Below are 10,128 nucleotides of genomic sequence, written 5' to 3'. Positions count from 1 at the left end.
GGGGTTGGGGAGGGTCTTGGGGGACATGGGGGGTTTTGTGAGGGCCAGGAGAGAACCCCAGGGGATTTGGGGGGCTCTGGGCTCACACAGGACCACCCCAGAGGTTTGGGGGGGTGAGGAGGGAGCTGTGGGATTTTGAGGAAGGAGTGACACCCCTGCCTCCTCTTCCCCCTCCAGGTACACCATTTTCAAGGACCACGTCACGCTCGGGGACTGTATCCACCTGCACCCCAGAAACCCCTAAAACCCTTCCCCCAAATCCACCAACACCAAACTCCCTCCCCAAAATCCTTCAACCCCAAAACCCCTCCCCAAAATCAATCAACACCAAACCCCAAACCCCTTCCCTCTCTCCAAAACCCTTCAATACCAAAAATTCCACCCCAAATCCTTCAACCCCCGCAGAGCAAATCCCCAAAATTCACTTTTCTTTAACTCTGGCTCCAGATGAGATCCACGATGGGATGAACCTGGAGCTCTACTACCAATAGTGGCCCCTTCCAGTGCATCCCAGTCCTTCCCAGTACATCCCAGTGTCCCCCACCCCCATTTTCACCCCATTTCTCCCCCTGGAGCTGCATTGAGACTCCAAACCTGCCCCGTTTGTTTATAAATAAAGGCGATTTGGGGCCTCCGTTGTGTTTTGGTAGTTTTGTGGCAGCATCCCGGGGTGTTGTGTTGGGATGTCGCGATTTTATGACAACATATCGCGATGTTACATCCAGCAATCGTACAGGGGTACCTGAGCCTGAAAACCCAGAGCTCCCGATATGGATAAAACTCACGATATGTGGGAATCTCCGGCGATGCAGACGAGAATCGCGACAGAGGCGCGGGGGGGGGCGTTGCTATGGTAACAGCCACTTTCCAATCAGGCGCTGCGTGGGCGGCTTCGTTGCTACGGCAACGGGGGCCTTCCATGAGGACGGCGCGCAATATGGCGGCGCCCATGGCGAGCGCGGCGTCGGGTGAGAAAGGCGGGAGGAGCCCCGGGAGCCTCCGGGCGGGAGGGGCGGGAGTCGGACCCCGAACAGCGCCTCCCTTTCCCCTCAGCGCCGGGACAGGGTTGAGCTCGGGGGACCCGGAGCCGGCACCGGGCAGGGGCAGCTTGGGATCGCCCGGCAATGGCGGACGGGCTGGGACGCGCCACGGTGAGTGTGAAGGGGGGATCCAGGTGAGATCCAGGTGAGTGTGACAGGTCCGGGATCCAGGTGGAAACCGCACAATAACTCAGCTTTAGCGTGTGGGGAAATCCCGGTGCTTCCATTTCTCCCAAGGGAATTTGTGTCTCTCCTCAGGCTGCCAAGGCCCGGAGCAGGATACCAGGTGAGTGCCCTCACCTGGACACTTGGACAGGGAATGTTCCAGGAGCTTTCCCCACCTGCCTGGTATGGGGAACGCAGCTGGGCTTACCTGGATCACCTGGGCATTGTCCCGTTCCAGATCCCATCGAGGACGTGCTCGGGGAGCTCCTGGGGTTCGATGGTAAAATGGGAGTTCCCAGCAAAATCACCTGGAGGGAATCCCCTGCTGTCCCTCCCTGACCCCTCCCTTGTTTCCAGAGGAGCCCCCGGCTCCCCCTTGGCGAGGTTCCCGGGCCCCCTTCCCGCAGGTCAGCCCCAGGTGAGCCCCTCCAATCCCACATTGCGGAATCTCCCCAGCATTCCCAGCCCTGCTCCCCCACCCTGGGGCTGGATGAGCCTCGTTTTCCAGGTGTTCCCACCTGGGAGCACCTGGGACTCCTCCCCACCCCCCTGACCTGGGCTGTGCCCAGGGAGAGCCTGGATCCGGATTCCGGAGGCAAATTCCCAGCGGGGAACGAGAAATTCCCAACGGAGAATGGAGAAGGGGCGAAGGTGAGCGGGCGCAGAATTCCCGAAGGTTTTGGGGATCCCACCTGAGCTGCAGGTGAGGGCAGGAGCTGCCCCTCCCCAGGAGCTGGATCACCTGGATGAGCTGGATGAGCTGGATGCGGAAATCCTGGGAATGGCCAGAGTCGGGTCCAGGCTGGGGAAACACGCTGGGAAGGGGCCAGGTCCTGGAAGAGGTACAAGGAATTCCCATGGGATCCAACCCCACGCCCTGTTCCCAGATCCTCCCCGTGGATCTGTGACTGTTCCTCCCTTTTCCCACCCTTCCAGGGGCGTTCCCAGATCCGGGGGACCCCCTGGAAAAGCCGTACCCGGAGGAGCCGGCGGGGCCTGGGAACAGCTCCGGGAACAAAGCGGGACGGAGCAGGGACAGCGGTGAGGGGGACCCGGGGGACACACAGAGACTCCCAGAGCTGGGGCCACCTGGAGATGTCCCAAATCCAGCTGGTGACACCGGGAGCTGTCCCAGAGTTGGTGACACCCAGGGATGTCCCAGATGCCATCGGTGCCATTCCCCCCCAGCCCCACCACGTCCTGATCTCACCTTTGGGGACGATGTCGATGACCTGGTGGATTCCCTGGGGCTCGGGAGCGGTGCCGACGGAGCCAGGAACGCGCAGGAAACACCAGGAGGGTGAGGGGACACCAGGATGGGGACAGGGATGGGGTGGTCCTGGTGCCACCCCTGGTGCCACCCCCCTGTGCCCAGCCAGGGGCTCCGGAAGGGCCACACCGGGATCCAGGAGCTGCTGGGAAAAACCCCAGAGCAGCCGGGAAAAGCGGAATTGCAGCCGGATCCCAAGGAGCAGGAGCAGACGGGTAAGCATGGCCGGGGGTTCCATGGAAAGTGTTTTCCAGAGGCTCCATCCCATTTGGAATTTTGGGAATTGTGACCCAGGGCCGTTGTTCCACAGGGCTGGGCAGGTGCCGAGAGGAGCCAGATTTTCCCTTCGGGTTCTACGAGCCCTCGGTGGCCTCAGGGACTGGGCAGAGACGGGGACGGAGGTACCAGGGAGGGAGGGAGGGAGGGAGGATGTCCCCACCCGGCCGTGTCCCTGGTGTCCCCAGTGTCCCTCTCCCCCCACAGGTGTCTGGTTGGGAGCAGCTCCCGACGTCCCTCTGGGGCCACCTGGCTGGGGCTGAAGGATGAGGATTTCCCAGGATTGGGATCGAAGGATGAGGATTTCCTGGGATTGGGACAGAAAGACAAAGATTTCCCAGGACTGGGACAGAAGAACAAGGATTTCCCAGGATTAGGACAGAAGAACAAGGATTTCCCGGGACTGGAACAAAAGAACGAGGATCTCCCAGGGTCAGGGCCCGATCCCCCGGGACAGGAGGATGGGAGCTGGCTCAGCGCTGCCCTGGCACGGAAACAATCCCAGGCTGAGGCTCCAGAGCGGAGTTCCCACACCCAGAGGGTCCCGGAGCCCCCCGAGCCCAGCAGGTAAAGGCTCCTCCCAGAACTCTCACCTGGGATTGAGGAGATCTCCTGGATCAGGATTCCTGTCCCATGGTCTCCTCCAGGTGTGCCCAGGGAATGGCCCTGGTCCAGAATTCCTGCCCTGGCTCAGCTCACCTGTGACACAGGTGGCACCTGGCAGGGCTCAGGTGACCAGTGTGGGGGGAGGGCACCCCCGGGGTGTCCCTGTCCCCTCCAAATCCCAAAGGTGGGATCCCTGACATGGGACAGGTGATATGACACAGGTGACACAGGACAGGCCAGGCTGGGGCAGAGTCCTGGCTCCCCTCACTCTCCCTGTGGAATTTGTTTCCTGATCCAGGCTGGATCTCCCCATCAGGACACAGCCCCGTGGGCAGGTGGCAGCAGGTGAGGCCTCTGTCACCCCCAGGTGTCCTCTGAGGTCACCTGGGATGATGGGATGGGATCCATGGGATGTGATGGGATAATGGGATGGGACAGTTCCATTCTGGCTGCCGAGTCCCCAGGATGGATCTGTCCCATTTTCCACCCCAGCAGTGCAGGAGGTGCCGGGTCCTGCCACGCCCGCTCAGGTGGGTGCTGGGGCAGGGGCAGGGAGGTGTCCCTGGGGATCCCTTGGAACTGGGGGGGCTGGACATGGATCAGCATTCCCAGGAGAGGGGAGCTGCCCTTCCCAGGCCTCTCCTGGAGCATCCCCGTGTCCTCACAGGAGGATCTGCTGCCAGCCCAGCCCTGCTTGGAGAATCCCCGAGCTCTCCCGTCCTGGCTCTGCCCAGAGCATCCAGGAGCTTTCCCAGCCCAGAAGCGCCAGGAGGATCTGGAAACATCCCAGCCCCACCAGGAGGATCCAGGGGCTCTCCCCTCCCAGCCCCACCAGGATTCCCAAACTCTCCAGTCCCATCCGTGCCAAGAGCATCCAGGCTGTGGGATCACCCTGCGCAGCCTCCAGGCCCGGGTGGAGGAGCTGGAAAACCAGGTGGGGGTTGAGGGAGTTACCTGAGGGTGTCACACCTGAGGGTGTCACACCTGAGGGTGTCACACGGGGAAGCCGGAGATGGCCAGGGGAGCTCCATGCCCAGGGTGGCACCTGGAGCCCGTCCCACTCCCGCCAGGTGCGGACTCTGGAGCTGGAGCGGGCGCAGCGGGGAGCGGTCCTGGAGAGCTCCTACAGGTAACGGGATCTCACCTGTGCTCCCAGCTCCCTGCTCAGCTCCTCGGGCTGGGAGCGCTGGGATTCTTCCTGATCCGTGCTGGGCAGGAGTCAGGGAAAGGTGGAGAAACAGCAGGAGAGACCACAGCGGGAAAAGGAGCAAATCCCATCCCGGAGCCAGGGCACGGCACAGGATCACCCCGGATCCCAGGAGCGGGATGAGCAGCTCACAGGTAAATTCCCTCCAAGTGCATCGTTCCAGAGGGAGCCTTTGCTCCATCCCAGCGGCGTCAGAGCTGATCCCACAGAATCCAAAGGGTTCTGGGACGAATCCTGCTGTCCAGAGGGAGCCCTGGGCCTACAGATCCCTGTCCCATCTCTCCTGGGGGGATTCCTGACCAGAGGCTCTGCTGGTCTGAGTGTCCAGTGGTGCTTGGGCAGGGGCTCAGCTCCATCCAGGATTCCCACCAGCTCCCAGAAAACCTGGTGAGCCAGAGGCCAGGAGCCACAGCTGGCAAAGTCCTGCCTCCCATGGGCAGCTGCCACAGTGGGATCTCCCTGTCCCGGGATGGCGCACGAGCACAGAGGGATTTCCGTGAGGGATGTCCACGTGGATGGAGGGAGGTCCCACATCCCGGGACGTGCCGTGCCTCTCGCAGCGCTCCAGGACAGGCTGTGCCGGCAGCAGCGGGATGCAGAGCGGGAGCAGAGCCGGCTCCAGGAGGTTGTGGCTGACTTGGAGACCAGGCTGGGAGAGCGGGAGCAGCTCCTGGAGCAGGTGAGGCCCTACCCCAGAGCTGTGCCCGTGTCCGTGCCCGGCCTCCTGCCGAGCTGCCCCGTGTGGCTGCAGGAGCGCCGCAGGGCCGCGGCCGAGCGCTCCAGGGCGGATTCGCTGCGGGACGCGCTGGAGGAGCAGCGCCGGCTCTCGGCACAGCTGCTGGCCATGGAGAGGGTGGCGCTGGACGAGGCCAAGGTGAGCAGGGACACGGCTCCAGGTGATCCCGCGAGCAGCGAGGGGCAGCTCGGTGGGGCTGAAGGAGGGAAAAGCAGCACCTAGAGCTGTCCCTCGGCCCCAGGGCACGTGGCTGGAGGAGCAGCGCGCAGAGCTCCAGGATCGCTCCGAGGAGCGGCGGCGGCTGGCGGCCGCCTGGGCCGAGTTCCACACCCGGGAGCGGCTGAGCCGGGAGCGGGCGGAGCAGGACAAGGAGCGGGCCCTGGGCATGGAGTCTGCTCTGAGGAGCCTGGCCAAGGTCTCTGATAGCCCTCCCAGGGTCCCAGACCACCTCCCCCTGCACCACAGCCCAAAGCTGGAGCAGCCCGGCAGGCACAGAGCTCTCCTGTGACTGCAGGATGGGACAGGTGACACTTACTCACTGCCCCCCTACCCAGGAGCAGGCAGAGCTGAAGTTCCGGGGCCGGGAGCTGAGATCCAAGGAGGAGCAGCTGGCGAGGGACAGGGAGGAGCTGGACGAGGCCCAGCGGGAGCTGAGGCTGGAAAAGGAGAAGGTTCTCCGGGCCGAGCAGCGCCTGCGGGAGCGGGAAGAGCAGATCCATGCCCTGGCTGAGGTAAGTGGAGCACCCACGCTGGAATTCCCAGCTGGGAGCAGAGCTGGGGCTCCACATCCCCCCCTCCCCTGTCCTGGTGCCGTTCCCGCAGCGCTCGGAGCAGCAGCACCAGGACGGGGAGCGGGCGCTGCGGGAGGCACGGAGCGTCCAGGCCGAGCAGCGGGAGCGGCTGCAGGCCCTGCGGGAGCAGCGGGAGCAGCTGAGGCAGCAGGAGCAGCGTCTGCACCAGGCAAATCCCTCCTTCCCCAGCCCAGCCTGGCTGTGCCCAGAGCTGGAGCCTTTTCCAACAGCCTTTCCTTCCCTTTTCCCGGCGCGGGGCAGGACCGGCTGAGCCTGGAGCGGCAGAGGGAGCAGCTCCAGCGGCTCCGGGATGAGCTGTCCCCTGCTCCAGGGACGCTGCTGGGGACAGTCCCCATCAATGGGCTGGGTGAGGCTCCAGCCCTGTGGGGATAGTCCCGGCTGGTTTCTTGGGGATCCTCGTGCTCCAGAGCTGCTCTGGGCTCTCTGCAGGGTGGGAGGAGGTGGGAAGGCACAGCAGGGACGGGTGCTCTGCTGTCCCCCTCTGCAGCTCCGGTGGCTCCTGGGCTCCTGCCTCCCGTGGGGATGTTCCTGGGGGACAGCAGGGACCACCCAGGCTCGGCTGCACTCTATGGACACCTCCTGCTGCTCAAGCACCGTGCCCAGATGGTGAGGGGACAGGGCTGGAGGGCTGAGGGACAGCTGGGGGGAGCTGGAAAGGGCTTGGGACTGGCCAGGTGGGCTGGGAAAGGGCCTGAGAACCTGCTGGAAGGGGCTGGGAAGGGCTCAGCCCATCCTTACCCGTCCCCAGGACCACGATTTCCTGGAGAACGAGCGGCTCTTCTTGGAGTCCCTGAAGAAAGGGCCCTGAACTCCCCCTGCATCCCTGGGGATTTCTGTGTCCCAAGCTGACACTGTGGGATGTCAAAAAATAAATGTATTTTTGTAAAAATAAATTTTCTGCTAAGAAACTTACCCTGCCATTCCCAATGTTCCTGGAGGGCGCTCCAAACTGTCCCAGCCCCGCCCTGGGCTGCTGCCACAGCTCCCGGGGTGCTCCAGCTGTTCCTTTCAGGATATTTTCCCACGGAATCTGGGCTGGGCTTGCCCCCATTCCCTGCTCTGAGGGGGCAGCTGGGCTGTTCCACTCCTGTCCTCAGCGAGAGAGGGACAGGGAAAGTTTAGGGGCTTTAACCTGCCCCAGAGAAGGTTTACGTGGGATTTCAGGTCCTTTTCCTGCCGTTCCAGGGCTCTGTGACTGTCCCAGTACAGAACCGGGGCTGCTCTGTGACATCAGCCCCAGGCAGGGCTCGGGGGGCTCCGGAGGGGACACGCTGGGCTCTGGCCGCTGTCACGGTGTCCCCAGCATGGCTCCGCTGTGGCTGCTTGTCCTGCTGGCCCTGGCTGCGCCCTCCTGGGGCACCTGGGACACCTGCGAGTACGTGACCCCTGCCCAAAGCCGTTCCCCTGTTCCCCAGGGGTCCCCTTGGGGTCACCACGGACACCCGGAGCCCAGAGGAAGGTCACAGCCCTGTGCCCATACCAGGCTCTGGCACAGCTGCTCAGGCCCCACTTGGGGGGCAGATGTGACCCTGGGGGTCCCTATCCCCAAGTCGGGGGTTCCCTGTCCCTACTCAGGCAGAGCCAGGGGGGACAGCCAGGTCCCTGGGGGGGTGTCCCTGTCCCCGTGTCGCGGTCCTACCGGGCCGGGCGGTGACGCCTTCGCGCTTCCAGCGGCACCTGCGGGCTCCGCCCCATGGCCGAGGAGTTCGGGAACGGCGCCGGGGCCGTGCCCGGGGCTTGGCCGGGGCTCACCAGCATCCAGGACCCGCGCAGGGCCGGCAGCGGCCACGTTTGCGGTGGGACCCTCATCAGCCCCGCGTGGGTTCTCACCGCCGCCCGCTGCTTCCTCCACACCAGGTGAGCGGGGCCGTGCGCCGGGAGCCTCCCAGGACGGCCCCGGAAAACGCCAGGAGGCTCCGGGAGGGCCCTGGGAAGCTCCAGGGTGGCTCCGCTCCCCTTTACCTTCCCCGCGTGTCCCCAGGAATGTCAGCACGTGGCGCGTGGTCCTGGGGGCCTCAGACCTGAGCGACCCCGGCCCCGAGGCGCAGGTGCGGCAGGTGCGGCGGCTGCGGAAGCACCGGGAGCTGGACGTGGCCCTGCTGGAGCTGGAGCGGCCCGTGGAGTGCAGCGACTTCGTCCAGCTCGGCTGCGTGGCTGAGGCAGGGGCGCGGCCGGATGGGCTCGCACCTTGTTATATTGGGGGCTGGGGCTCCATGGCGGGCACAGGTGTGTCTGAGCTGGGGCTGGGGGGGCACAGCTGTGTCTGAGCCGGGGCTGGGGGGGCACAGCTGTGTCTGAGCCGGGGCTGGGGGGGCACAGCTGTGTCCCAGCTGCGTTCCGAGCGCACTGATGGGGCGGGGCGGGGCAGGCGCGGGGGTCTCACGGCCGCGCCCCCAGCCCAGGCCGGCCGGGAGGTGCTGCAGGAGGCGCAGGTGCGGCTGCTCCAGCCCGAGCTCTGTAACAGCGGCGGCGAGACCGTGGCTTCCCAGCAGGTGTGCGCGGAGCACTCGCGGGGCGGGTCCCACACCTGCCAGGTGAGAGCTGAGGGAGACCCCGCCCCCGGCACCCCCGGCTCGGTCCCGGCCCTGTTCCCCATCCACGTTCCGTGTCCCGGGGCTGCCATTCCGGTCCCGATCTCCATCCTCTTCTGTGTCCCGGGGCTGCCGTGCCACTCCCCTTTCCCCTTTCCCACCCGTGTCCCGGGTAGGTGAGGCCCCAAAACCCCCAAACCCAGGCAGAGACCCCAGAACTCCTGGCCCAGTGCTGCTGTTCCTGCAGGACCAGCTGGGTCCCCGAGACTCCTCCAGAGACCCCCAAAATCCTCCCAGATCCTCCTCAAATTCCCCTTCCCCTCCCTCCACCGAGGGACGTGCGGTCCCGGGCCGTGTGGCAGCGGGGGCGCATTTGGCCCCCTCCCCACCCACGGGGCCCCTCCCCTCGCCGACCCCCGGGAGCGCCCCCGAGCCGGGAGCGCGACCCCCGCCCTGACGCGCCGCCCCCTCCGCAGGGGGACAGCGGGGGTCCCCTGGTGTGCCGGGACCCCCACTCGGACCAGTTCTGGATCGCGGGGGTGACGAGCTGGGGCCGCGGCTGCGTCTTCACCCCAGCCTGGCGCTTCAGCGAGTGGATCCTGCTGCAGCTGGGAGCGCCCGGGAGCGGCGGCGGCCCCGGCGAGGAGCCCGCGGCGCCGGTGAGCCCGGTGAACCCGGTGCACCCGGTGCTGCTGCAGTTCTTCGCCGTGATGCGAGAGCTGCTCCGCTTCCTGCGGGACCCCACGGGCTGAGCCGCGCTGCCGGGCTCCGGCGGGGACATTCCCGGCGTCCGGGGCTGGGCAATTCCCGGCCTCCGTCCCTTTCCTCAGGGGCAGCCCCCGGCCCCGATGTTGGAATACAATTCCCTGTGTTCTCAATTCTCCGCGTTTTCAGCCCCGTTCCGGCTCCTGGGCCAGGGGAGGCCTCACCTGTCCGGCACCTGCGCGCTGGGAAGGGCTGGAAGTGTCTCGGGAAGGGGGCAGGGGGCACAGGGGAGCCGAGAGGGGGGACACAGCTCCCACCAGGCCTGGGCTGTGACCCCCCAGATCCATCTGTTCTCCCCGGGGGGCTGCGATGGATGGCCAAGGGGGCTCGGGGGGTCCCGAGGAATGACCGCGGTGTCCCGTGGGGCGACTGGGGGATCCCAGAGGGGACTGGGGGGGGTCCCAAGGGTGACTGGGGGTCCTGGGGGATGGCCAGAGTGACTGGAGAGTCCCGGGGTGTCTTGGAGGGGTTTAGAGGTGTTTGGGGGGGATCCCCAGGAGTGGCTGAAGGGTCCTGGGATGACTGGAGGGGTCCCTCTGTCTGTCCCGGGGCGTCCCGAGCTGGATTTTGGGGGGGTTTTGGGAGGCCTGTGTTGGCCCCGCCCCCTCACCGAGCCCCGCCTCTTCAGAGACCCCGCCCATTTCAGCACAGTGGCCCCGCCTCCGCCATGGCCCCGCCCCTCCTGCCTGGCCCCGCCCCGTTCCCGCCGTGCCCCGCGCT

The 10,128-nt window shown here is 65.8% G+C and overlaps 3 protein-coding genes across 6 annotated transcripts in view; 2 read left to right on the top strand and 1 right to left on the bottom strand.

Annotated features, from left to right (window-relative positions):
• UBL5 (ubiquitin like 5) overlaps positions 1-634 on the top strand; it is a 1,537-nt gene extending 903 nt beyond the window's left edge. The window contains exons 4-5 of the mRNA XM_015616067.3: positions 177-215; positions 448-634. Coding sequence (XP_015471553.1) covers positions 177-215; positions 448-491 — 83 coding nt within the window. The 3' untranslated portion in view covers positions 492-634. The remainder of the gene's footprint in view (positions 1-176; positions 216-447) is intronic.
• The window catches only part of XAB2 (XPA binding protein 2), a 25,747-nt gene that overhangs the window by 1,888 nt on the left and 13,731 nt on the right, over positions 1-10,128 (bottom strand). The window lies entirely within an intron of this gene.
• Positions 892-8,238, top strand: LOC107198835 (fas-binding factor 1-like). 4 transcript variants are annotated; one of them, XM_015616060.2, is made up of 27 exons: positions 892-968; positions 1,054-1,151; positions 1,299-1,326; positions 1,444-1,485; positions 1,563-1,623; positions 1,775-1,856; positions 1,936-2,047; positions 2,142-2,246; positions 2,394-2,505; positions 2,581-2,690; positions 2,786-2,876; positions 2,959-3,318; positions 3,656-3,702; positions 3,850-3,887; positions 4,025-4,291; positions 4,428-4,486; positions 4,574-4,698; positions 5,125-5,243; positions 5,316-5,438; positions 5,542-5,715; positions 5,855-6,031; positions 6,123-6,260; positions 6,353-6,458; positions 6,600-6,718; positions 7,298-7,487; positions 7,784-7,969; positions 8,094-8,238. In XM_015616060.2, exons 2-27 carry the CDS (start codon positions 1,125-1,127, stop codon positions 8,135-8,137), a joined length of 3,042 nt encoding a protein of 1,013 aa, XP_015471546.1. In that variant the 5' UTR covers positions 892-968; positions 1,054-1,124; the 3' UTR covers positions 8,138-8,238. The 4 variants fall into 4 exon arrangements, with proteins under 4 accessions (XP_015471546.1, XP_033367440.1, XP_033367439.1 ...); XM_033511549.1 differs by having other exon boundaries at positions 3,853-3,887; positions 5,125-5,438; XM_033511548.1 differs by having other exon boundaries at positions 5,125-5,438.

Source organism: Parus major, unplaced genomic scaffold, assembly GCF_001522545.3.
Source record: "Parus major isolate Abel unplaced genomic scaffold, Parus_major1.1 Scaffold341, whole genome shotgun sequence".
NCBI classification, from domain to species: domain Eukaryota; kingdom Metazoa; phylum Chordata; class Aves; order Passeriformes; family Paridae; genus Parus; species Parus major.
The sequence above is the reverse complement of the archived record's forward strand: the minus strand, read 5'-3'. Positions and strand labels throughout refer to the sequence as shown.

Coding starts and splice junctions, on each gene's coding strand:
- LOC107198835 (XM_033511548.1), top strand. CDS start 1,125: ATGGCGGACGGGCTGGGACGCGCCACG. Junction 4,699..5,124: donor GCGGGATGAGCAGCTCACAG/GTAAATTCCCTC, acceptor TGCCTCTCGCAG/CGCTCCAGGACAGGCTGTGC. Junction 7,488..7,783: donor GGCACCTGGGACACCTGCGA/GTACGTGACCCC, acceptor TCGCGCTTCCAG/CGGCACCTGCGGGCTCCGCC.